Source organism: Manacus candei, unplaced genomic scaffold (genome assembly GCF_025592945.1).
Source record: "Manacus candei isolate 608988 ecotype Guabito, Panama unplaced genomic scaffold, ASM2559294v1 h1tg000027l, whole genome shotgun sequence".
Taxonomy (NCBI): domain Eukaryota; kingdom Metazoa; phylum Chordata; class Aves; order Passeriformes; family Pipridae; genus Manacus; species Manacus candei.
Window position 1 is genome coordinate 4,317,145 of NW_026138075.1, and position 26,601 is coordinate 4,343,745.

Consider the following 26,601-nt stretch of genomic DNA (forward strand, 5'->3'; position numbering starts at 1 on the left):
CATTTTCAGGAGCTACTGGAGGAATTACTTAAGACACAAAGTACTAGGTACATATCGAAATCTGTACCTTTACCTGTGTACAAGTAAAACTAACTGCTTGACAGATGGAAAAGCCCTTTCCTCTGTAAACCGTACTTTAAGTATTTCTAATACTAAAAAAATAGAAAAGAGCAGATAATATCCATGATTAAAATGAAAGTTCAACAATTTGACCATTTTAACAACAAATGTTAATATATGTTCCACAAATTTGAAAAGAAAAAAAGTACAGCTTATCGTAACTGCAGAGGCAACAAAATCTCAAGATGATTTTACTCTTGTAATTTTACCAGGTTAAGTAATACATACCTGTTCTTCCATTTTTGAGTGGCTGGTCTTTAGGATTTCTAAAAATAAAAAGAGAATTTAGGATTTTTCAAGAAATTTGTAAGATTACAAAAACCTGTGAATAAAGAATCATTACCACCAAAACACCCATGCAATAACTTTTCAAGCTTATCGTGCGAACCCCTTAAATGCTGTTTCACCTTTGTTAATAAAGAATTAGAAATAGAAGTATTCAGAAGTGACTGAATTTGGATGCAGGTCTAGATAGGAATCTTATTAGCATCAATTTTAGGTAGAAAATTTCAGTTTCAAGAGAACAAGAGAGAACCTAAAAAACCAGGAAAGACACCCTAAAGATTCTGGGGACAGTTTTCAAGGAAGATTTAGAAAGTAATTTGTAAAACCTTTTAGATGCCTTTGGAAACCCAGCTGTAATGATCCTTTTACATTCCCATTTAATTAAAAAATTAGCACATCAGTGCTAATGTTAATCTGAAAAATACTTAATGTCAAGAAAGCGCAAGAAGACTGACAGGTAGTTTCTGTGAACATGTTCTAAGCTTTAATGAACTCAAATTCTCTTTGTTTGGTAAGGACTACTGAAAATCACAACAATTTCCATTACTGAGAAGGAGAGAAGGAATGCAGAACATAACATGGGGAAAAGGTTTACCTTTTTCTGGTTTGAGATTTCTGATTAGAGGTCGACAAGGAACTGCAGAACACTGATTCTAGCCTGATTGCTTTTGCAGGTGGCTTTCTTTCTTCCATGATCAAATCTTGTGCTGTCCCAGGAACTGTGTTCTTTTCTTTCTTCACTACATTTTTCTGAAGTCTATCTTTATCTTTTGTTGAAGAAGGATTAGTTACTGCTGCTGTTTTTTTCTTTCTTTTTACTTTGCCAATGAAGAAATCATCATTGCTGTCACTGTCAGAATCTGATGACTCATTATAAAACCTTTCTTCAGTACTATCATCGAAGTATTCCTTTTCACTAGGATGCTCCTGGTCACTATCACCAATTTTCTCTATTATTGCATTTAATTTGTTGATACTCGTATTTTCTTTCCTTTTTTGATAGCTATGTTTGTTTTCTGTTTTGTTCTCAGTGACTATTTGCATTTCTACTGCCTGAAATGAAGATTTTTCTGGAGCATATGCTCTCTCCATTTCCAAAGTTTTCTGCTCAGATGCACTCTCACAAAGTTCTTCAGCCACCCTGTCAGTCTCTATTTTCATACTCAGTTTTGTTTTGTGTCCACATCCTTGCTGGTTTTGAGCTAGTTTAGGAGCTTGGTCATCCAAGTTGCTATTGAAATGTTGCGCTGCTTTAGGCTGTTCTTCTGACTTAGCCTTTTTCAAAGGAGTCGCTTTGTCTGGGTTCTTTCTTGCATCCTTAAAAGCTTTTACAGCAGCTGTGCAAGGGGCAGAGGAAATATTTTGTTGCAGCTACATGTCAATTTATATAAGTTATTTTTATATAATAAAACACCTTTGCAAGTTAAATATGTTGTTTTGAGTAAGCATATTTTGAATGTCCTTATCAATCATTTACTGAACACATGGGGCAAGACCATAGAGTACAGTATCAACAAAAGCGAGAGAAAGAAATTATTATCAATGAAATACAATGTGAAACTTGGGTTTAACTGTGAACTTTAAGCAAATAATCTGCAGCTGATAATCATGTTCACTTAGGGCATTACTTTGAGTGTAAAACTGCAAACTAATAATAAATTGCACATATATAATTAAATGAGTATTTGATATGCTCTGTTATTAATCGAGTAACTTTGACATTATTACTAGGACTTCACTCTTTTTAGCATCAATTTTAGGTAGAAAATTTCAGTTTCAAGAGAACAAGAGAGAACCTATAAAACCAGGAAAGACACCCTAAAGATTCTGGGGACAGTTTTCGAGGAAGATTTAGAAAGTAATTTATAAAACCTTTTAGTTGCCTTTGGAAACCCAGCTGTAATGATCCTTTCACATTCCCATTTAATTAAAAAATATTCCATTACATTCATTTGATTTTTAGAGTTCCCATTACAAACCCTGTTCGTTCAACACCCTATTTGTTCTTAAATGTCATATTGCACACAGTCACATATGAGACCACTTCAACCAACGTAAATGATTACAAGTTTGTGGCACTTGGTTCACTGCAGCTAGTTAGGGTAACTACAGAAGCTTTTAGGGTTTTTTTTGTTTGTGCAGAAATATACAGGAACAAAGTACCACGCCAGTAAGCTACTGAAGTAATAAACAAGTTAAAATATTTCATACCTTTAAGTTCAACAAATCTGGGCTTTAAGGTTGGATGTGTTGCAAGTCGTGCCATCGCTCGCTCAGTTGCAGTACAATTTGGCTATACAAGAAAAATTCAGGGCATGAAGTCAATTGAATGGTGATTACTTACAGGATTCTGTGTCAGTTATGCTACAATGCATATTAATGTGATTCTGCACCATGAACTGAACAAGAGGAAAGCTTATGATACTGTAATAATTTTATTTTTGCCTGTATTATCATCATTCTAAATGCAGAAAGCTCTGACTGTCTAACCATGATACAAACATAACAGACATGCAGATCATATGATATTTCTCTGGTACTGAATAGGTATAACATGATTTATTTTTTAAAGCATACCAGACACATCTTTTAGTGCTAGCACACTGATTTTACATTTACTATTTCTTACACATGAAAAGCAAATTCATGAACCCACTGAATAAAAGACATCATATTGGTAGAAGGCATCTGCTTGAAGAAATACAGCAGATTGCAAGAAGTGCAGTATGGATGTCATAAAATTTGGCAAAATGACATAGCAGGAAGGAATATGCATTAAATGTGGCTGAGATGCAAGGTCTAACTTGACCATAAAGACTAATAACCTTGAATTTGATGCAGTAGAATACTGGAACTCTGCCAATTGATTCAAAGAAGAAATCTGATCTTGCTTTAATTTTAAGGAAAAAAAGGGAAGAGAAGGAATTCCTTCCTTTCTGACTTTCCCTTTTATATCTTGGAAATAATGTATGACACTTTGTAAAAGCTCTTATTTTCAGGTTCTTGTCTTCTTGTTAGCACTCTTCTTGAAGAACAAAATGAGAGATACCTAAGACTTCAAAAGGCAGCTTTGTCTTCTGGGTTTTTGTTTGTTTGTTTGTTTGTGGGGGCTTTTTGTTTGTTTGATTTTAATGGAGGAAAATGAGGCGTAATACATTTGTAAACCACAAATTTAGCAGGAAGATTTCTTAAAGCCTGCTTTGGGAGAGAGTAGATGAGACATAAATTTCTCTCTTCTCTCTTACAGAGCCTTCCTCTGGCTCTGTAATGGATACATGTTTAAATTGTTGCTATCTGTGATTTGAGCTATAAGCTACAGGAAGTATCACAGCAGAAACCACCTGAATCAACAGATGATAATACTTGTAAAGAACCGGGCAAGTGCCCTGTGACCCAATCTGTACTGATTTTGGTGCCCCTCAACTCAAGAAAATCTGTGGCCTCTCCTGTCCTCAGCAACCACCGCAACAGATGGAGCCCAAGCCACAGGTGTGTAACTGGTAGAGAATAAGGGATGGAGGTACTGGCTCTGCCCTAGGATGGAGTTAACATTCTCCATAGCAGGCAAGATGGTGCTGTGCTTTGGATCTCTGACTAAAACATCTTAGTGTTGGTAACACACCAATATTTTAGTCATTGATGAGCAGTGCTTACACTGCATCAAGGCCTTCTCTGTTTCTCGCTCTGCCCTCCCAACAGGCAGGTGGGGAGTGGACAAGAGGTTGGAAAGGAAACACATCTGGTACAGCTGATCCACAAGGACCAAAAGGACATTCCATTCCATATCAAGTTGTGCTTAGCAATAAGAGCTCGAGGTAAGGAAAAGGAATGGGGAAATGTGTGCGGTTATGGCATTTGTCTTCCCAAGTAACATTTTAGCGGAATGAAGCCCTGCTGTCTGGGTTGTGGCTAAACATTTGCCTGTTGAAGGGAAATAGCAAATAAAATCCTTATTCTCTTTTGCTTGCACATACAGCTTTGATTCACTTATTGAACTGTCTTTATCTCAAGATAGAGTTTTTCTCACTTTTTCTCACTGGATGCTATCCCCATCTTGCAGGGGAGGTGAGCGAGCAGTTGTTGGGTGCTTAGCTGCTGGCTGGGGTCCAATCACCACAACACAAACCCTACCTAATACATCAGCAATGCACATTAAACATAGCTGACTGAATTCACATAAGAGTGCTCAGTGGCAAATGTTACTTGTTTGTGTGTACCTGCTCTTCCAACAGAATCATGTGACTCAGAGTATAAACAATTATATATTCATTGCATAAGGATAGATGGACACTTCCCACCAACTACTAGAGCAGAAGAGTCAGTTTCAGTGCTTTGGTCTGAAGGAAACAGAGCACAAGAAGGCACTACAACTACAGCAGAGTCAGTACTTCTAAATGAAGAAATATTTAATTGGTTTGCAAAATGTAAATCTTATTCCTCAACCAATGCAAAGCAAATCCCATTTTGTATTTCTTTTGCCATAGTTTTATACAAAATATACTTTAGGCACATCAGAGCATATTTCATGTTTGAAGTGCAGAGCATCTGGGAATTCTAGCACTTTCCTTTTTCCTCAAGTCTCAGTTACTACAACATTAGTTCTCTAGGCCAAGAAAAAACTGGAAAAATCTTTTCTCTGAACACTGTCTATAGAACTGTGAACACAGGTCAGAGCAGACAGGACAAAAGATGGGTCCATTTCCAAGGGCCACAGACTGGCTTACTTTCAGGCTAGCCTAGGTCTGAGAACTTGAAATCTGAATTCTAATCCCCATGTGACAATGCTGCATGCTGACACCAGATTCTTGGGACAGAGAGCTCACATTTCTGAAGATCATATGCTATTTTCTTTGGAGATTTTTCTATAGCTGGAAAATCTATTTCTGAACTTAATTAATACACTTTTTCCCTCAGCTACTTCCTGTGGGTTTTGAAAGAATATACCATGAAGTTCAGAAAGCAGCAGCAGCTTCTGTGCAACATCTGGTGTCCTTTAATTCAAATATTTATAGAAAGGGTTTAAGCATGTACAGGCCAATCCATATGGAATAACCACATTTTTTCCTTATAGCAAAATACTTCACAAACACAATTCACACTGATAGACAGTAGCTAACAAACAATATGGCATTCACATTCTTTAAGATTTCCCATTTTTCTGTGTAGTTTGTTTTGGGTTTTTTTTGGCATAGGCAATGCTTGATTTATTTTTCCTCAAGTATTTTCCAGTATATAAAACCTTATAGAAACATAGAGAATAGAGAAAATAAAACTTAAAAGAAAAATGTCAGCTGTCTTTACAAGCAAGAATACCCTCTCCCCACTTCTGCTGTCCACTTTATGTTTAATTAGATACTAGAATTGTACACTTTTATTCTGACATATTCCTGCTACTTCTTGTACTATGTTGCACTACTTATTTTTTTATGCAAGAATGTGCTAGTACTTTCTATATGAACACTCTCCCTCCTTCAGTGCAACTGAGGTGCTGCACAGTGAACAAAGAAATGGAGCAGTACATAGTCACACTTCTTGGTGAGAAGTTGTAAGTTACTGTGATGGTTTTGGCTGGGGTAGAGTTAATTCTCTTCACAGTGGGTTGTATGGGGCTGTGTTTTGGATTTATGCTGAACACAGGGTTGATAGTATGGAGATATTTTTGTTATTGCTAAAGGCCTTTTGTGCTTTTCCTATTGCCACGCTGGCGAGGAAATTGGGGCTGCATGGGAGGTTGACAGGAGAGACAGCTGGGACAGGTGACCCAAATTGACCAAAGGGATATTCCAGGCCATATGTCATCATGCTCAGTGTATAAATCTGTGGGGAAGAAGGGCAGATGTTTAGAGTGATGATGTTTGTCTTCCCAAGTAACTGTTACATGTGATGGGGCCCTGCCCTCCTGGAGAGGTAGAACACCTGCCTGCCTATGGGAAGCAGTGAATTAATTCCTTGTTTTGCTTTACTTGTGTGCACAGCTTTTGCTTTCCCTATTAAACTTTGTCTCAACCCATGAGTATTATGGCTTTTAGCCTTCCAATTCTCTTCCCAAGTATCCTGCTGGTGGGGGAGTGAACGAGCGGCTGCCTGGGGCTTGGCTCTGCCTGGGGTGAAACCACGACAGTTAAATACAAAATCACCTGAAAGTCAGTCTCCTCAATCTTTTTATCTTGGCAAGTATTTCCATATATAATATTGAAACTGTCTATCACCACTGACGTCATGCATGCCCCATAAAAGGGAGACAAACTTTGCACCAAGTGGCAATGACTGGAAATAGAATGGACATTATAAGCTTGCTAAAATAAAAGCAGATTCACAACAGCAAGTTTTGAGATGTGATGGAACAGGGGTCAGAAGCATGGAACGGCTCCAAAAGCTGGCACTACAGGGTAAAACAAAACAACCCAACAGTATAACGTAAACATCAGGCATAAACTGTGTGAATTAAAACTGCTTCATACAACGCAGGTAATAGAGAGAATGAGAAACTGAGCGTCTCACAGTCTCGGAACAGATGGGACTACAGGAGCTGAAAGGCATGCCTTGATAGTACACCTGAAACAGTAGAGCTTCAGGATGAATTAAAGGGCAGAAACCTGTGATTAACTCAGGAGCATGAAATGGAGACTTCTGACCATCGCTTCATTCTGATTAATCTTCCCATTTCAAGACTAATTTTGTTTGTACCCTCTCTGCTGTAGTTATAATTGATAATGGGAAAGAAAGAGCTCATACTTTTAATTTTTCATCTGCATTTTGTGCAAAAGGGAATTGCCTTGTGACAGGTCTCATCAGAAACAAAACTGCTACTAGAAGACTGTACTACTAAAAAGACGACTACTAGAATTTCAGCTGGGTGACAGTGCTGCCAAACTGATAAAGTGTAGCAGTGCTGCATCTCTCATTTCAGGTCATCTGTTATTTAAAATAATGACACTGAAATGGAGACAGTCAGAAACCCCACTAACAAGTATGCAGTACACGGTAAAAACCATGACACAAAAAGCAATCTTGAAGTATGTCATACTAGCTTCTAAACTATCCAGAAGTACACTTTAATGTCAAATGTTAACAACCTGATTTTAAGCAAAAAATGGCAGAGACAATGCTAACCAGAGTAAGCATAAAAAAAGTAAGACCTAATTCTGGGCCAAACCAAGATGTCATTGCAATAGCCTTTGTAGCAGCTTAGGAGAAGAGTTCTCTACTGAAAAAAACCCCAAAACCCCAAACAACTACAAAACCTGTTAATCCACATGTTCTTTGCAGAGCTCTAAGTAATTACAGTTGGCCTTCATAACAGTAGATGTGATTAATGTGAAGTCACAGAGTGGCTGAAGATGCCATATCATGGCTGCCACCCAAGTCCATACTATGTCCTCGTACTACTTTGGAATAAGATGCTTGAGAGAAGTTACTTTCTGACTGTGAAATACAGCTAGTTCTCGTTCTCCCTCTTTCTTTATGTCTGTAAGAAATACAGTATGTGATCTGTGATCATCAAACATGGTGAAGATTTTGGTATGAGAGGCAACTGGTTAATAGTACCATTCATGACAGCATTGCTCTCTCAGCTCCTGACAACAAGAGGTTGTTTATTGACTGTGTCTCAGCTTAATAATTGGACAACAAGTCAACTAAGGGATGTAGAAAACAGGTTACATGTGGCAAGACTTTATAAGAGTGGTTCTCCCAAACACAGAAGTAACAGGAAGTAATCCCATTATAATCAAAGATACTTTAGACTCTGGAAATGGATAGCCAAAACCTGTCAGATCTATAGTGATCTATTACTTTGTTTTCACTCAAGCTATACCAATGTTGCACGTAACATCAAAATGATGGTACAGGTGTTATGAAGTAGCAGTTACACCAGCTTAATAAATAAGACAGGTGAGAAGTTCTTATAGAAATCAGTTCTGTATGGATCTCAGGAAATCATCCAAGCTCCAGCATAATTTTTTTTTAATTGGATGATAAATGATTTTTAAAACAGGCTGATGAAAAATTTTGAATTGAAGCTAAAATACATGTCTTAATAGATCTAAAACCTTTGCAAAAACTCGTCATGAAAATGTCTTGTGGTAGAACAAGAGAAGAAAAACTGAACAATTTCCTACAAAACATCAAGATATACAAGTAAACCTGTTTATTATTGTTTTCAATGCTTGCCACAGTTCATATGAATTTACATGTTTTTCTGTTATTGTGGTAATTCAACCATGAAAATATTTGGATATTTACTTTATTTATCTTGCAAGCTGTGGTGGGTTGACCTTGGCTGGATGCCAGGTGCCCAGTGAAGCTGCTTTATCACTCCCCTCCTCAGCAGAACAAGGGAGAGAAAATACAACAGAAGGTCATGGGTCCAGATAAGGACAGGGAGAGACCATTCAGCAATTAATGTGACAGGCAAACAGATCTGACTTGGGGAAAAATTAATTAAATTTATTGCCAATCAAATTAGATCAGGGTAAAAACAAAATCTTAAATCACCTTCCCTCCACCCCTCCCTTCTTCCCAGGTTCAACTTCACTCCCAGTTTTCTCTTCCCTCCACCCCAAGGGTACAGTAGGACAGAAAATAGGGGCTGTAGTCGATTCATCACATGTTGTCTTTGTCATTTCTTCCTCCTCAGGAGGAGGACTCCTCACACTCTTCCCCGGCTCCATTGTGGGGTCCCTCCCATGTGAGGCAGTCCTCCACGAACTTCTCCAACACGACTCCTTTTCACAGGCTGCAGTTCATCATGAACTGCTCCCACGTGAGTCCCTTGTGGGGTCACAAGTCCTGTCAACAAACCTGCTCCCCCATGGGCTCCTCTTTCCATGGGGTCACAGGTCCTGCCAGAAGCCTGCTCCAGCATAGGCTTCTCATGGATCACAGACTCTTTTGGGTACATCCACCTGCTCTGGCATAGGTCCTCCATGGGCTGCAGGTGGATCTCTCTTCCACCATGGACCTCCAGGGGCTGCAGGGGCACAGCTGCCTCACCATGGCCTTCATCACAGGCTGCAGGGGAATCTCTGTTGCAGCTCCTGGAGCATTTTCCCTTCTACTTCTTCACTGATTTTGCTGTCTGTAGGGCTGTTTCTCCTACACATCCTCACTCCTCTCTTCTCTGGTTGCAATTGTTCCTGTGCATTTGCCCCCCATTCCTTCTTAACGATGTTATCCCAGAGATCCTGGCACCATTGCTAGTAGGCTCAGCCTTGGCCAGTGGTGAGTCTGTCATGGAGCTAGCTGGCTCTGGCTTCCAGCAGCTTCTCACAGAAGTCACACCTGTAGCCAACCCCACTACCAAACCCTTGTCATGCAAACCCAACACACAAACGTTATGAAGAACATTATGAAGCTGAAGACTTGTGGCAACATGGGGTATCCTGGGCAGTCTTGCTGCTCATCTGCAAAGCTGCACACAACAGAAGGCAGAAGTCTGGAAAATCTAGCTGACCTTGTGCTACCGGCAATAACATTGACTCAACTCATCACTGCCTTCCACAGACTCTTGGATCAAGAATCAGGGAGGAGCATGAGATTCTTCTAAATACTATGAAGGTACTTACACTGCCCTAATTTCATTTGAATGTCTGGACCACAGCTATTCTTTTCCCCATAAATTTGTTCACTTACATTCACATTCAGTTCCACATTAAATGTGGTTTGTCTTTTATCAAAAAGAAGTATGATGTATAAACATTGCTCCTCTTTTAAAATAAAAGTTTCAAAATAGGTTACAAATTCAAACAAAAATGGATTTCTTGCTATTCTTTGCTGCATACATGATAAAAACACCTACTATCCAAGCATTTGGAAAAGTTTAAAGGCCCTTTCAAAAGCCTAGAGCTTTGTAAGTGCTAGATGACAATATTTAACTGGAGTATAAAAGGGTCTATAATAGAGTTTCTTTAGATTAATCTGTCACAACTAATTAAGCCAATCATACAAGTGTGAGGTAAATGCTTATTTTTCACATTAGGAAATGGTCAAATAAAAAATGGAGTGTTTCATCTCAAACTTCCAGAGTGATCTACAGCAGAGATTGGCATAAACCCCAGACCTGCCTGAGTACAAATTATGTACTTAATCTTCTACAATTCTTTCTTTCTTCTCTTTATGCAAAGAATAATTCCCATGATTGTTTCAATAAAGAAAAGTCAGAGCAAAAAATTCCAGAATGAAGTAGGCATGGATCCTTAATTATTTCCTCATGGAGAACAGGGTGAACTCTAGGTGTAAGCAGAAACAGCAAGACTGTGGGAAAACTCAAATGCTGCTTCTCCTTTTTTTCCAAGGCTATAGTACTCTCAGTTTGGCATCCAACAAGGAAAAAAATAACTTCTTAAGGTTATGAAAGAAGACATAAAGTGAGCACTGTGACAACTCCTCCCCCAGTTATGGTGGTCTAATTCATTGTGACCGTGTCACTATAAAATATATGCGTCTCACCAAACTGAGTAAAAAATTTTGGGACACAGCACAGTAAAATACATGCCACTAGAAAAACACCCAAACCCCACAAAAGAAAACCAAGTAAATATCCCAACCCAAATAAGGCAAGAAACTAAACTGCATAGCAAAATACAATGAACTAGAAATCTGGAAACAAAATACATACTTCAGGGGGAACAGAATCAAAACACATCTCAGGTAACAGACAGCAGCTGTGAACAATATAGAGAAAAAGTTCTTTGCCACAAAATTCACATAGTCTTAAGAGAAGATAATGAAGTTTGGAGGAAATGTCATACATAAATTAGTTTGACATCCACAAGATATCAGATCTGAGACCAGAACTGACCTTTACAGAAAAGTGAAATCAACAGATCATTTGTCTGTAACTGGCCATCTAGAATGAGGATCTGAAAACTGAAAATAGGCAATTGTTCATTAATGGTGAATAGAGAATTAAGCAGGTTAATATCAGAATGAAATTTGAAAGATAACTTTTGGGAAAAAAAATTAAAAACTGATTATTTATACTTATTTGTTATAGAAAAGAGAGCAGAAACACAAGGGAGACCAACAACATCCAGCCAGCGCTGTAAACAGAGCAGTAAACAGAATTCTCTGACTTCACTGCAACCTGAATGCACCTGAGCTCCCAAGGTTTAGCTGTAAACCCTGGGCATGTCCAAAGATTGAGTGAAAGCACATGGTAGCACTGAATTGGTGTGACAGAGGGATGAGCTCTGTATTATTAAAACTATTAATGGACCAAAAGTTCACAGTATTCTGTTCTGGATGAACCAAAGAAGTTTCGGAATTGAGATACTGTTCTCCTTATGATGTAAATCTGCTGACAAAACTCTGGACTGAACTACCGGGGATGTAGTCTTGATACAGCCTTACAATATTTCACTATAAAACAAATGCTCAAACCTCAAGTTACCACTTGTCAGATGAAGCCCGACACAGTACCATATGTATAAGCACATACAAAATTAAGTTTACAGCAGAGACATTCGACATAGTTGAGATCTTCAAATTTAAACAATCTCCAATTTAATCAGGTATATTTCAGATAATTTACAATGCAAAGGAAAAAAGGTTACCCTTGCCAACAAACCCCATCTTGCTCAGACCTCCACATTTATAAGCATTACTACCAGGGAACATATCTATATATAACTAAAGTACTGTCAGGTCAATGTTTTCAGATAAAACTCTTGGGAGAGACATATTTCTGCTCAGAGCACTGTTGATGGAAATAAATATGAGAGCCAGGGATTTGGAGGCACAGATGACTTAAAGACTTCATGAACAATGCACGCACTAACGAGGGGTAGGCCATGTTATCATATCCTACTCAAAACAAGACAGCCTTTCTTGGCATACCACACTGCAATTTATGTGCACAATTGAAAACAGATTTGGTTTTTTTTAAATATATATGTTTTTCAGACTTTTTCTGAAAAAGACAATGGAAATACAAATTCAGTTCACTAAAAAACTATTAAAACATCTGAGATAGACACACCAGTTCTTTGGCACCAAAATGTAGCTTTTCCATCATTAAGTCTATTGACAATGCCTTTGAAACCTGCTCTAATGATAAACACATGTCCGATATATATGTAAGCCCCGATATTACTTGAGCCTATCCACAGACGATGGATGTAAATTAAATGGCAATCCTGGATGTTCAGATTTTATAGCAGGTATTTCACTATATGGCACACTGAATCTTTATGCTTAGAGGCTCCTGGGTAGCTTCTAGGCCATTACATTATTATTACTTAACTCTGGCATCCCGAGTTTTCCTAATGTGAAATGACCACAAAATCATTCCAATCAGTTTGGCAATTATTCATGTTCCAAACCCAAGAAAAAACTAGACCATCATCTTTTAAATGTAATGCCATTACTAAATGACTGTTTACCTCCCATTTTCTCTTATCTACCAATATTACCATAGAGGGGCAAAGTCCTGTAACCTTATGCTCTCATTTTACCAAGCTCAAACTTTTTAATATTGATGGTCTTAGCAGCTACATTCATTGACATCCCAATAGATGAGATTTTTAAGAACAGAATTCCAGTAATTCAAGAACATAAAATTTTTCTCCTTCTAAAGTTAAATTTTTAAAAGTTCAAGCACTAGTAACTTTTCATTTAGTTTTCCACTGTTAACAAACTGATGGGCTTCATATTGAGTTGAAAGAAGCCTCCTAATTCCTTAACTTCCTTTTTTTAAAATTTTTTTAACTATCAATTTCTTAATTCTGAGTTGCAGCACTTTAAAAACTGATCTGCATAGAAAAGAGAGGAAGAAATCAGAATGATATTGCACTTTATTTCTATATGATACACAATGAAAAACTGATAGAATTTAATTTATAAAAATAAAAGGAGCAAAAGACAATACCAGCTGTTTTTAATTTTTAGAAACATCAGGAATGTCAGATTTATTTTTTTTTCTGATTTTCCAATGCAATTCTGAGCCACACCACAAAGCAAATATACAGAAAGAGCCTTTCCTGAAGTAATGTATGAGTAAGTGTCAGTCTTTAACATAAATAATTACAATTGCTTATATAACATTAAAGACATCTTAACGTTTTAAGTTCTCTAAGCAACCAAAATAATGTTTCAACTCATGTAAATTCTGCCTTATGTTCTCTCTCCTTGTACTTAATTTCTAGATACAAGTGCATTCACTTAGTACACTATCATAGAGTGCCAACTATATGGTGCTTCTCAAAACAAGATCAAGAGGTAATAAAATATGGCTGTTCTTCCCTCAGGGGTACACTGATCTTTGTTTCTTACATGAACACACACAAAAAAGCCCTGCTGGAAGTTAATGCTAAAACAGCTTCATGAACCTTAGTCAAAATTGTTCCATGAGTACCAATACTTACAGGATTTATAGATAGATCACAGAATATGCTGTGTTGAAAGAGACCCACACAGATCATCCTGTCTAACCCTTAGCTCTGCACAGGACACCATGTGCCTGAGAGTATCATCCAAACACTTCTTGAACTCTTGTCAGGCTTGGTGCTGTGACCACTTCCCTGGGGAGCCTGTTCAAATGCCCAACCACCCGCTTTGAGGAAACATTTTGCTTTCTCGTTTGGTTGCACATATCCTTCTCCCTGTCCCTTCATGTGGATCAACTTTACAAACTGATTACTTTCCCGGTGGATACATAAAGGATGTAATTCAAAGATTCTGTCTTAAGTAGCCATATGAATTAAGGGTAATTGAAAACTTTCACTATTATTATCTGTCCTAAATTTGTAGCTTCTCTAATCTCATTTAACATTTTCTGTTCACCAGCATCATTCTGACTGGAGGCTGTAGGACATGCAAGTACCAAACTTTTACGCCAGTTGGAAATTCCAATCAAAATGCTTCTTAGGGATTTTCTTTTCCATTAATATGACTGAGCTGTTAAGACTTAAAATACAGTGCTTCACAGAACAGCACTACTCTCATGCATGTACCTCATATCCCATTATTCCTGTAAAGATGGTAAATTTCATTAATTATCTTGAAGACCTGGTGGAAGGAGAATATCTATTTTATATGTGATGGTATTATATGTCAAATATTCTAGTTTCCCTCCACTATTTTTTTTGGTGCAAGGATTAGTATGGAAGCATTCATAATATACACCCTTTCCCTGTAGCTTAGTATTGGAGGTGTCAATCAACTAGCACTGTAGGCAGTCTGATTTACCTTCATTATTTATCGGATCAAGCTGTTTCATTCTTGGTCTTTCCCTGTATGTCATGTCATTGTGAATATGATATTTCTCCAAGCATATCACCTTCCCCGTGCTTTAAAATATTCCTTTATGTCCTTTAAAGTTTTCAGTGCAATTTTGATTATGCTGCTGGTCATCCTTCCTGTCCAGCTTTCTCTGGCCCCACAAGTACTCCAAATACCTAAATGTTTCATTTTGATAACATACTCTCACCCATGCACTGAGATTCTGCCTCTTAGGCATTGTATGCAAGCCTGAACAATATTTTGGAGAAGAAGATAGTGGACGTCAGTAACTTGGCCTTCCTGAATTTAAAAAAACCCTAAGTTGCCAAACCAACCACCACGAGAATCTTGCCATGCCACATTTTTTGTCCTGCATTTTTTTTCAAGGAAAGCACAGAAACAAGACTACTTCTAATATTTTCCTCCATTGTTCCACTGACAGCTCGTATCCAGAAAGATATTTATATGCATCACTCAAATACTCATTTAAAATAAAAATGAAAGTTGTGAGTTGCTTGTCTTTCATGAGTCCCGTGATATAAATACAAGTAGTACAGCCATGTGCATGTGCAGCACTATGCATCACATCGTCACTACCACAGGCATATCCAACCTCAAAAGCACAGCTCTTCCCACCCACCTTTTCATCCATTTCTAGTCTCTCAAGCATGTTTATTGTATTTGAATTACCTAGATGATCAAAGACAAATATTACTCACAAAAATTTGAATCAAATTCCTCTGAGCTTTACTGACAATAATATGCCTGCCCACATTCTGGTCTGACACACCAAGTAAGTGAAATGAGCATATTCAAATCAAAGGCAATCATATCACTTTTGAGTTTGAGCCTGGTCTAGGGACGGGGCTGTACTTTAATAAACTTGAACAGTCTGTTCATCTAGGCAACAAAATTAAGAAATACAGCTTCATGGGAATGCAAATGAATGGTAGAAAGATTCTTGGACTAGCACTTTAAAATTTGAAAGGAGACAGGCCTTTTGTATCAAAGATAAACAACACCTCTGTGGAAAACTAGCAGTTTATTTCAACACTGAACTTAAAAAATATTCTTTCCAGAATGAACAAAATCAAAGCTGTAGTTAAAATGAGATTGCTGCAACTTCTACTCTGCTATTGGAGATGATGCTAACTTTGGTCTAGTTTACCTCCTTGCTCTCAAACAGTGGTACTACAGCGGCATGTGTGTGGTAGCCTAGTTTGAATGCAAAGGGGCTAATGGAGAAGTGATCTACAAATTGTTCCAGAGACAGTAAGGGGAAGAGTGCGGTGGGGGAAGGAATGGCTGTCCACAGGTGGGAGTGTGACAGACAGAACCTAATATACAGGATATGTACTTTTTCACTGGAAGTCTGGGGATGGATTGATACTGGCTGGGCTGGCAGACAGATGGACAGTCAGGTAGAGAAGTAGGTGGAAGAAGACTAGAGAAAGATTTGTCAAAAACTGACACTTTTATACTAACATAAAACTTCATTTGCAACCATAGCAATGGACTCTAGGCTCTAAAATACAGACTAGTATACACAAAAGCCATGCTAAACAGCAGTTCAGGTGAACAAATTTGTAAGATGAGGAACCTTCAGGAAAAGAAAACAACAAACAATCAGTACCACAGAGAAAGTATTTACGCCTCAATGTGATATTCATCAATAAATGTAAAATTCTTCACTTCATCAGTAATCTAAGGAAGACCACAAACATTCCTGTTTAACATTAACATCTGGTGTTTGACATGGAAAATTCTCAGAAAACAGTGGCTTCATACATTCAGTGTAACTGAATTCAAACAGAGTCAAAATACTCAGGACAAAAAGAATTTAACTCTGTAGTACTGATTCCCAGCACCAAGCCAATTATTTTAGTCTGTGATGCCAGAAATTTTACTATTAAATCAATGCATCACATTTCCAATAAATATTAACATGTTGACAGATACAACTACTACAGAGAGAAAAGCATATCTGGCATCTGATATGCAAATGAACATCTATCGTTCCATATTGAAGTAAGAAGGGAAGATAACACTATAACATGTAGGAAAATAAACTGAATATAATTATTTTACTATTCTCAGAATTCTCAACATTGTTGGAGAACAGAAACATACGTGTACCTATAAGGTAACCTATTCCTTCTGGAGCAAAAGGAAGTAAGATAACAATGTTTCCAATAATTAATACTTATAAAGAAGGGGGAGAGGAGTGAGATGGAGACTGTCAACCATGTCCAGATAGGCAATCATTAAACTATTAAATCATCAGTGTAACAACAGAATTTAGATAAAAAGGAGAATGAAGTTTTTCATGGGTTCCTCAAAAACACCAGCCATTTGCCACCGTATAGCCAAAACTGAACCACAAAACTGCAAAGTATTAATGATAAGCATATTATACCAAGCTTATGGACTATCACATCATGATTCAGTAGTTTTCTCCCTATGGTTTATGGACTGCAAACAAAATATTTCCATAAGCAATGTTAAAAATCCAGGTACATAATTGTCTCCTATTACATGCAGTAAGAACAGAAACAGAAGTTTTATATCAATAATAACATCTATCCTAATCAGTATGTTATATAGTGGAGGGCTGGGGGGAGGAGAAGGGGAGTGGACTGTGAAGAAATCCCCCAAACCTCAAACAAGAGACAGTAACTATTTTGTGCCCGATCCAAAGCCTTTGAAGCTAACAGCAAGTCTTCAATTAAAATACAAAAGGCTTTTTTTAGGGGCCCTTTTTATGATTTAGTGCATTTCCTCAGATTAAATCTACAGTGAGTACAGAGGGGTTATTTTAGATATTTTCCACCAGGGCATACACTTTTAAAATAAATGAAGGCAAAGATCATAAGTGTACAGTTAGGATTTTCAGTTAAAATAGAAACATTTATATTTTTCAAAGTTAGAAAATACAAATATGACTGTTCCTCTATGGATGCAGATGTGTTTAATCAAAAATTCTACTTGATTCCGAAAATACATCTATCTCTGCCACACAGTTCAAGAGTACTAGCAGTATCAAGTTTAAAATTTCCTTAATAAATAAATGTATTCATTAGAACAATGTCTTGTAATCAAAGATTATCATCTAGTGAGATGCTTTGGGAAACCTGATGCTCCAATTATTTACTTACTCACTGTCAATTAATGCCTCAAAGCTAGCAGCCTTTCATAAATCGCCTTTCACAAACTGTTGGTGTGAAAAATGTTTTCAATATAAATCTACAAAGAAGAACAAAAAACAAAGCAAGCACTGTGACTACTCCACCCTTGTTCTTTTTTTGGCTGGTGATGAGAGAGGGGTTGTGGATTGATATACTAATCTCAGGCCATCATTTGCATGGTTTAAAAATTATATGAATCTGAGAAATGCTATTTTGATAATGTGACTGAAAGACTCCTTTGAAAGAAATGAAGTTAATACATAATCAGCCTGTAAAGTTCATCCTTCTTCTTCTTCCTGTCTGTCCTGAACAGAAGCACATTTCTGCCTCTTCCTCAAACCCTTTTTGCCCAAGGACGTCCTTAGTCCTGCACCAGAGATCCAGTGAATTCAAGTAGTTTTGGAGATGAAACAGGGTCTTTTCATATGTGAATCAGTAAAAATCTCATCTGATAAATCATCAAAAACCTTTTCTTATTACTCTTAGTAATTTAATTGGTTCCCCAATCCCAAGTTCACTTAAGCCATACAGGTAAAGATATTAAAATCACTCATCCATGAAAAAATCCCCAGAACTTTTAACTGCAACATATCAGTCTTTGGGCATCTATTAAAAATATCTGGACCTGAAGCCCACGGCATTAACGTACACCCTCCAAAATCATGTTAAGTCTAGCTGTCCTCATCAAGCACTTATATTTTTTAATGATCAAAATCATACTGTGCACATGGTTGCTGTGCATGAGCTGCCTGAGATCCTGTTTCTAAAGTCTTCGAATTCCTTTTAAATTCCAAACAAGACAAAGCTGGTTCCTGAACATGAAGCAATCCCAAATAAGCTTGCCAGACCTTATATTAGCAAGAGAAAAAAAAAGAAAAGAAAAAAAAAGGAAAAAAAAAGGGCTTCTAAGAGCTAGTGATGACTTACATTTCTGGTCTAAAAAAAATTTCACAACACACTTAGAAACTGTAGCAAGCTTTTCAGTAATCTTGAGACTCAGAGGGATGTGGCATTGCATGGCCCCAACAAACTTTTGCTGTGCAGAGTCCTCTTTGCAGAAAAGCATCTGCATGATTCAAACACAGCAGGATTTGAGCAACGTATGAAAATACAAGACTTAGTAGGAAAACGTGGCGTTCTTTTCAAGGATCACAGATCAGAAATCAGTGTAAAAAAAAGCAAAACTACGCTACTAAGGTTATATGAAGATTGAATCTGGAAGCAAAAAATAGAGGTGGCATTTATCATATGTGAATATTTGTTGGTATTTCCGCAAGTCAGAAGCATGTGCTCAATTCAGTCTTTGATAAAATTAATGTACACTGGTACTTTAGTCTTCACTGATAGAAAACCACAATAGTTCATTTCAATTTCAAGCCTCCCCTTGCCAAAATCTTAAAGTCACTCAATTTTGAAGCACATGGACTTTTAGGAAAAATAAGAAGTATTTTGACTTAAAGTAAGATGACACTCCATACTGCTGCTTGTACTAGAGAGTTCCATTATGCTGGAGCAGAATTCTGTTATTCTCAGTGTTTAAAAGACAGGGATTTTTTTTTTCATGTGCTTTACACCAAAAAGTTACTGGAAGAAAAGCTAAATGAGATATTAAAAATGTTAGTCAATATCTGTTATTGCTAGTGCCAAGGCAAGAAAACCGTCTCCAGTTATCATGAAGGTGTTCCCTTTTCTGGAGAAACAGCATACATTATACACAAAATTTTCTAATACTGGAAAAACATTAATAAATATTAATCTATTTATCCTGCCTATCTTAACGTATCTAAAGTACCTTAAATCGATGTTAGCAACAAGTTGAAGATAGCAGTTAAGACCTTTGTCAGTTCCAAATTCAGTTTTCTGCTTGTAATGAATAGCATTTCTAGGACTGGCTTCCAATGTATAACTTCAGTGTGCTGGAGCACAAAATGCCATCACAGCTGCAAATATGAGTTTTTAAAAAAAAATAGACAAAAGCTCTACCACATATTTTTCTAATTTTACTAAGGTCTGGCAAATAAGGTTGCAGAAAATGCACAGCTATGTACAGAAAGCGAATAAAGACTTAGTGAGAACCTAGAAAATACAGGTTCCATTTCAACAGTTGGAAATAGCACCAGCAATATAAACAACAGTCAAAGTTGCATGATACGATTTATTACAATTTTTAAAATAGAATTTTTCACCTGTTGATAACAATGGTGCTAGCTGCAGCAATATTAAAATGGATTAATGTGCTGGTTTAAAGGTAAACCAGCAGGGGAAAATGAACTCAACCCAAAAGAGAGATTATAAATCAGAATAACAATTTAATAAAATAATACAATAAGTACAATTATACAGACAAACAATTGGTTTTAACCCACAAAACCCAAATATATAACCCAGCACCCTGGGCATGAACAGAGTGGTGTTCTTTGGGCCCCCTGAGTCCAAAGAAAAGGGAGAGGGGGAAAACCTGTTGGTGAGAGTGCTGGTGCAGTCTGGTCAAAAGTGGTGACTGCAGTCCAGTCGAGAGTGGTGATCTGCAGTCTTCCTCTGGATCCCACGAGTGATTAAAAAAGTCCCAAGACTCCAAGATTATATATTCTCCAGTTCAGGCAGGAATGCTCAGTACCTCCCTCAGGGTGGGGGGTTCCTTAATGGGTGTGAGGACAAAAGCAACTCCTATCTCGAAGGCCTCTGAGCACCTAGTTTATAGCCTGAGGAGTCAGGCTCTATGTGCAGATGGTGTAAATGGTTCATTGATAACAGTTTCTGGGAAACGGCATGGAAAGCTATAGAATACACAGTTTTGGGTTATACCCATCCAGTGATGAACTGGTCCCAGTTGTTCTAACTAGGACAATTAAAAATATTTCAGCAGAGGTGCACAAAAAACTGTTCACCTGCTGCTTCTTGTCTTACAGCAATGTGGTAAACCCTGTAATGCTTTTATAAATTTGGAAAGGCAGAAGTCCAGTGTCTGGTGACTCTTGCCAACTCACTCTGCAACCATTATAAATCTGATCTGCTTATTAGCAACCATGAGTATAGCCATATTGACAGATAAATCACAAGAGTTCACAGTAAACTGCCACTCGCTAAACACTTAGCACAATTTTATTGTACTTGACTGAAATCTATGCAAACTTTTTTAAAACAGAAAAGTATGCTTATCTTATTCTGAAAAATACTGTGGAAATACAGTAATGGAACATAAAATCTCAGTGGGCAAAAGGAATTAAACAAATATCTTGACTACATGACCACTATGCAAAACTAATATTCAGCATTCCACAGTGAATTAAAAGCAGATTGCATTTTGTCAATGAAAACAAACCTATTTTGACAATGAAAACAGCCACGGGATATTTTCCTTCAAATATTTTGAAATTCGAGTTAATGAAAAGGTAAACAGTGTGGTCTGCATTTCCTGAGACTACAGAATATTGCTAGGGATAGAAAATAAATTTTTTTTGTTGTTCATTTGATAGCTAAATGTGGGAAAATAAGAGATAAAATACTGGAAAATTAACTTTTGTTAAAGCACAAAAGGGATGCTTTCTTTAGCTGGGGATATTCTATGGCCAATCAACAGCAACCAATAAAGTCATGATGGCACAACTGTCACTTGTCAACAGTACTGTATTAATTAATTGTACATATTCTTCTACTGTAGTGAGGTTAAAAAGTCTCTATGGGTTTAAAAATGCATCAGCATCAATCCATAAATTTGATTTGAAACATAAGTTCTATCCACTACAAAGTGTGACATTAACAGAATTTCACACTCCTGAAAAACAGGACCACCCCTGAAAAACAGGACCACCCCTGAAAAATAGGACCAGCAGCAGAAAATAACAGAAACAACAGATCGAATCCCCAAAACAATTCCATGAGGTTATCTGTATTACACATTTTCAAGAATTAAAGCAAAATTAAAGCCTATTTTAAGTAAATATGGAAAGTACACTATCAGTCATGACCATGAATATATAAAAAATAACAGGACAAAATAAAAAAAGTAAGTTTAATTATATTCCCTCAGCATTCTTGGGAATAAAATTGTCCTCTTAGAAAATACAATTCCAACTGTAAACCTATAAACTCCTTTAAAACAATAGCATCAGTTATTTACTTTTGGGGCTCCTACAGTATATGAAACCAGCATAAGGCTTATGCATTTGAAAAAAGGTCACTGTTTGAATTTAGCATCTCTCTTTGAGAACAAAATCCCTCTCCATATGCCCTCACTCATCCAGAGTCTTCACTTCTGCATCATTTCTAATGTTACGGTAACCCATTTCTGACTAGCTCACCTTCAGACTGGAAAATCTTGGTCAAAAAAATTTAGAAGAAGAATGCAGCTTTTTAGCTCCATGCCAGTATAGCTGTGACCTTTTCCTTACTCTATTCTATCATCAAGAGAAGGAAAAGCAGTAAGATGCTTCTACCCAAACACAGCGCCAGAAACACCAAATTCCTGTGATGTTTTCCTATTAACTTGATTTTGCTGACATTAAACATTGAAAATCCTCCTACACACTATGCAGATAACTGAACTACATCATGACTGTAATACACAATAGCATAGTTATATTACAAACTAATGGTGCCATTATACCAGTAAATGACCCAATTCTACAATTTAGCCTTTGGACTATAAGCATTTCAGATTTCAGACTCCCTCAGTGGACCACCCACAGGATTTGAGGATAATGTGAAAGAAAATACACAATTTCATGTTCTGAGATTTTTAAATTCAGAATTGCTTTCTGGCATCACTTCTGCAACACATGCCTTGAAATGGTACGGCTCTCAACATCAGCTGCTTATTTCAACAAGGCACTTCCCACTTTCTCTTACAGAAATCACTACTCAGACAGTTAATATTTAATAATGTACCATCAGTGGGCTTCAAGAGAAATGTTACACTGAAACTAATAAGCCACAGGGGTGTTAAAATTCCACCTTTATTTCAAGCTAATGTTTGTCATGTTTTGTTCACATGTAGAAACTTTTCCCTGCATTTAACAGTATTGAGAGCTTTTTTCCAGCTGTTGTTGAGAGCTTAGATTATTTACACTAACTGAACCATGTATATGTACTATACAAACTAAACAAATCTCTTTATAAACACTAAGAAATCACTACCATGCTTCCTGGTATTCTGTTCCAATTACTAGGGATTAGCCCACCAGGCTAGATGACAAGTGACTTGCACAGATATGCAATTTTTTTGTAGTTATGTCCTAGTGGATAAACTTTCTTAGAAAAGAAAGATCTACAAGGAAGATGCAATACAACATACAGAATACACCGTGCAAAATGCATGTACTTGCAACCACATATGCATCTTTTCCTAAGGAGTGCTCTCGCACTCACAGAGGCAAGGGAAAGAAAACAAAAACCAGCAAGACTTACCTTTCTGCAGACACTTTCAAAGTTAACTTCAGTCCTAAGAGCAAGTCGGGTAACTTCATCTGGCTTTATTTCCTGTAGATGAAAGATACATTTATTCTTCATATGATCAGACTTTAGGAAGCCTTTCTAAGGTTCATCTTCCTCAGGAACATTCTAAACATGGCACCTCCCTGAACTCCTAAAGAAAGAAAACCAGTTTGTTATATGGAGATTTTTTTGGTGTGTATGTGAACACTACTTACTTTTCCAAAACACTACATTATACCTAATTATAACTACATTATACCTAATCTGACTGTATCTACTACTGCGGATGGCAAGAGATACTTTTCAACAGCAAAGGATGCAGAAGGGTGGTTTTATTTACAGAAGTGTATCAATTGCCCATACTGCTGAGATACAAATGAACTTTGGAAGGCTTTAAATACCCCACTTATCTTAGACTCTGAAATTATATGAGAACTTTTCAACATATGTGAATATATAAGTTTAAGACAATGAAATTGAAATAAAGAAGAAAAAAATATATCTCTTTTCTAAAGAGACTGACTACACATGTACTTTGCATTCCTGGACTCAAGCATTTCCATTGGCAGCCAAAATAGAAGAATGGAAATCCTGGACAAGTGGATCCTGTTAAAAGCTGAATATTTTATGAAACACACCCCCATGACAGATTTCTCGCTGTTTTAAGACACATATTTTATATATGTTGTACTACAAAATGACCTATTAACCTTATTAGTTGAATTATCCGAATATTGTTTTTTTCCACCTAGGGCACTGGGACAAAAAATCATGTTACATACCAGTTGTTTCTCAGATGGCCATTTTAAAAGCAGTTTAACTACTGTTATGCAGAACCAAATAACTTCCACACATTCACAATACTGGAAAACTGAAAATTCCATACAGAGAAATTTAGTTATTCTGATAGCTTTCATATTCAACAACTATATTTGTTACTTTCTCTTTTTCCCTAGTTAACCACCTGTGAAACCTATTCCAACACCTTCATTTTACATTGTGCTCCACTGTTAAGTTCCGTATTTTACCCTTTTTTTTTGTCCTAAGTCTGGAGCAGTCTGCACACTTCCTTAGATGCAATTTGACAAAAAACTAAGTAGCTTACCTTCTTATACAAGGTCATACCTTGCATCTCAAAGCCTTCTATACAGAAGGTACCTTACAGACAGTTGCACATTATCTAGATCTTTAAGGTGTTGCATGAATTTCATATGTTTTAAAACTATAAGCAAGTATCTTAAGTATATTAAGCAATGGGGAAAAAAGTAACAGAACTATATTATAATAACAACAACAAAAAGAAGTATCTTTTTGTGAATGTCAGAAGAGCTTCCTGACAATGAGGTCTAGAATCTGCAAAATCATCTCCAAAGGGTACTACCGGAAGCCCAAACACTTAGAGGACAGAATCCACATTGAAAAAACACCAGTGGATGTAGGAAACAATCTCCTACTGGCAGATGAACAGTTGGATGATCTAATAGAAATGAAAAAGACCTATGATTCAATTTTCCAAGGCTTTTCAAAGTGTTTCACAGATGGTGAAAGTAGGACATGCTGGTTACGTGACACGCTTACTGTCACATGGTTGGTTGTGGGTTACAAATGAAGCTCTGGAACCCAATACTACTCATTAAATCAAGCTGTTGCTTTATTAAAAAAAAGGTCATTCATCCCAAACAAAACTGCCTATTTCCTGTCTCTTTAGGATTTAAATGAAGCAACCTGTTTCAGAGGGGAAGCAGGTGAACTTCAGGAGTCCTTACGCGAGAATGTCGAAGGTTTAATTTTTATATGACAATATTGCAGAATTCCCGAAACACTGCAGAATCACGAATAATAACAGAGAATGAGTTACACTTTGGAATGTGAAGTCATGAATGCCTTCCTGAAATGCCTAGGATACAGAATGAGGACAAGAACCTCCTTTTAAGGCTTAAATCTCTGAATTTAAAAATCATCTCCTTCACTTGTCTTAGACTTAAGGCAAACCAAGCATTTTTGAATTACATATCCTTCAGCAGCCCCCCGTTTTTGTAAAAGCAGCCATGTGAGTCAAATTATTATAATTAGTAGACCTTTATTCTGTGTCTACTAATGACCAGCAGCAGAAAAAAAAAAACAGGAAAGGGATATAAATGTCTTTTCCTCATCACAGTTTTCTCAACTTTGAGAAGCACATAGCTCAAGAACTCACGACTCAAAACCTTTGTATTGAGTATGTATAATGAAATCCTCTTTCACCAGTTATGTTAAGGGATGTTATAAGTGGCTGCCACTTCCTGTATCTCTGAGACCAGTCCAGGAATTCCTCCTGCCCTGCTGCTGCAGCCCAGCCCGCTGCATCCGGAGATCTGGAGGTATCTGTCCCAGGTCAATACATGTAGCACTTGCTTTCGTGTCGACAAGTTCAACCAGTAGTGAAGCTCAGCTATGCTGCACGAAGGACTCTCAGGACTCACATGAACTTAAGTACAGCCAGCCAAGACCTCTTCCTCCTTTTTGCCTGATCAGGACTGAAACTCACTATTGACCGTACGCTGCTCCCCACCCCTTCAAAATGCACAAACACATGAGCATTCTTGGATCCCTCAGTATATGCACAGTGTATCCTTCTGTCCAACTAAAACCTCTCTGCCTAGGTCCAGAGCTCTTTCCATCCATCCAGAACTCTTGTATCCATCTCATGGGCCTCCTGCTTGCTGTCTGGCAGCAAGTCGCAGGCAGATGCAGGCACTCAAACTTGTCTCACAGGCAAGCGCACGCTCACAGGTTCCTCCCAAACAAACACCAGGCCCTCTACCCACTTGATACCTCTTCCAGACCATAGAATCATAGAAACATGGAATGATTTGGGCTGGAAAGGACCTTAAGGATCATATATTTCCAACCTCACCATTGGGGCAGGGACACCTTCCACTAGACTGGGTTGCTCAAAGCCCCATCTAATCTGGTACTGAACACTTTCAGGGATGGTGCATCTACAGCTTTGCAGGGCAACCTGTTCCAGTGCCTCACCACCCACACCATAAAGAATTTCTTTCTAATATATCCAATCCTAGCCCTACTCTCAGTTTAAAGCTATTACCCCTTGTCCTATCAGTACATACCCTTGTAAGAAGTCCCTTTCCCACTCACCTTAGCAGTGAGGTTTGCTAGCGCATTACACATGCCAAAGAGGTACACATGCGAGGTCAAAGCACATGAACGTAAGACACTCTGCCTACCCCTGTCAGCAGCAGGCACCAGGCACACAGTCTGTGACCTGCATCCCAGTCCAGATGTTGTACCAAGAGCCTAACTTGCATCACTCACCCCAGTCTCACCCACAGCTGCACCTAGGACACACAATGTCCCT

General features: G+C 37.6%; 1 protein-coding gene across 1 annotated transcript in view; it reads right to left on the reverse strand.

Moving 5' to 3' along the window:
* The window catches only part of SRFBP1 (serum response factor binding protein 1), a 69,634-nt gene that overhangs the window by 1,227 nt on the left and 41,806 nt on the right, over positions 1-26,601 (reverse strand). Inside the window, 4 exon segments of the mRNA XM_051789416.1 lie at positions 349-386; positions 1,001-1,742; positions 2,617-2,698; positions 23,217-23,288. Of these exon segments, the coding sequence (XP_051645376.1) occupies positions 349-386; positions 1,001-1,742; positions 2,617-2,698; positions 23,217-23,288 (934 nt within the window).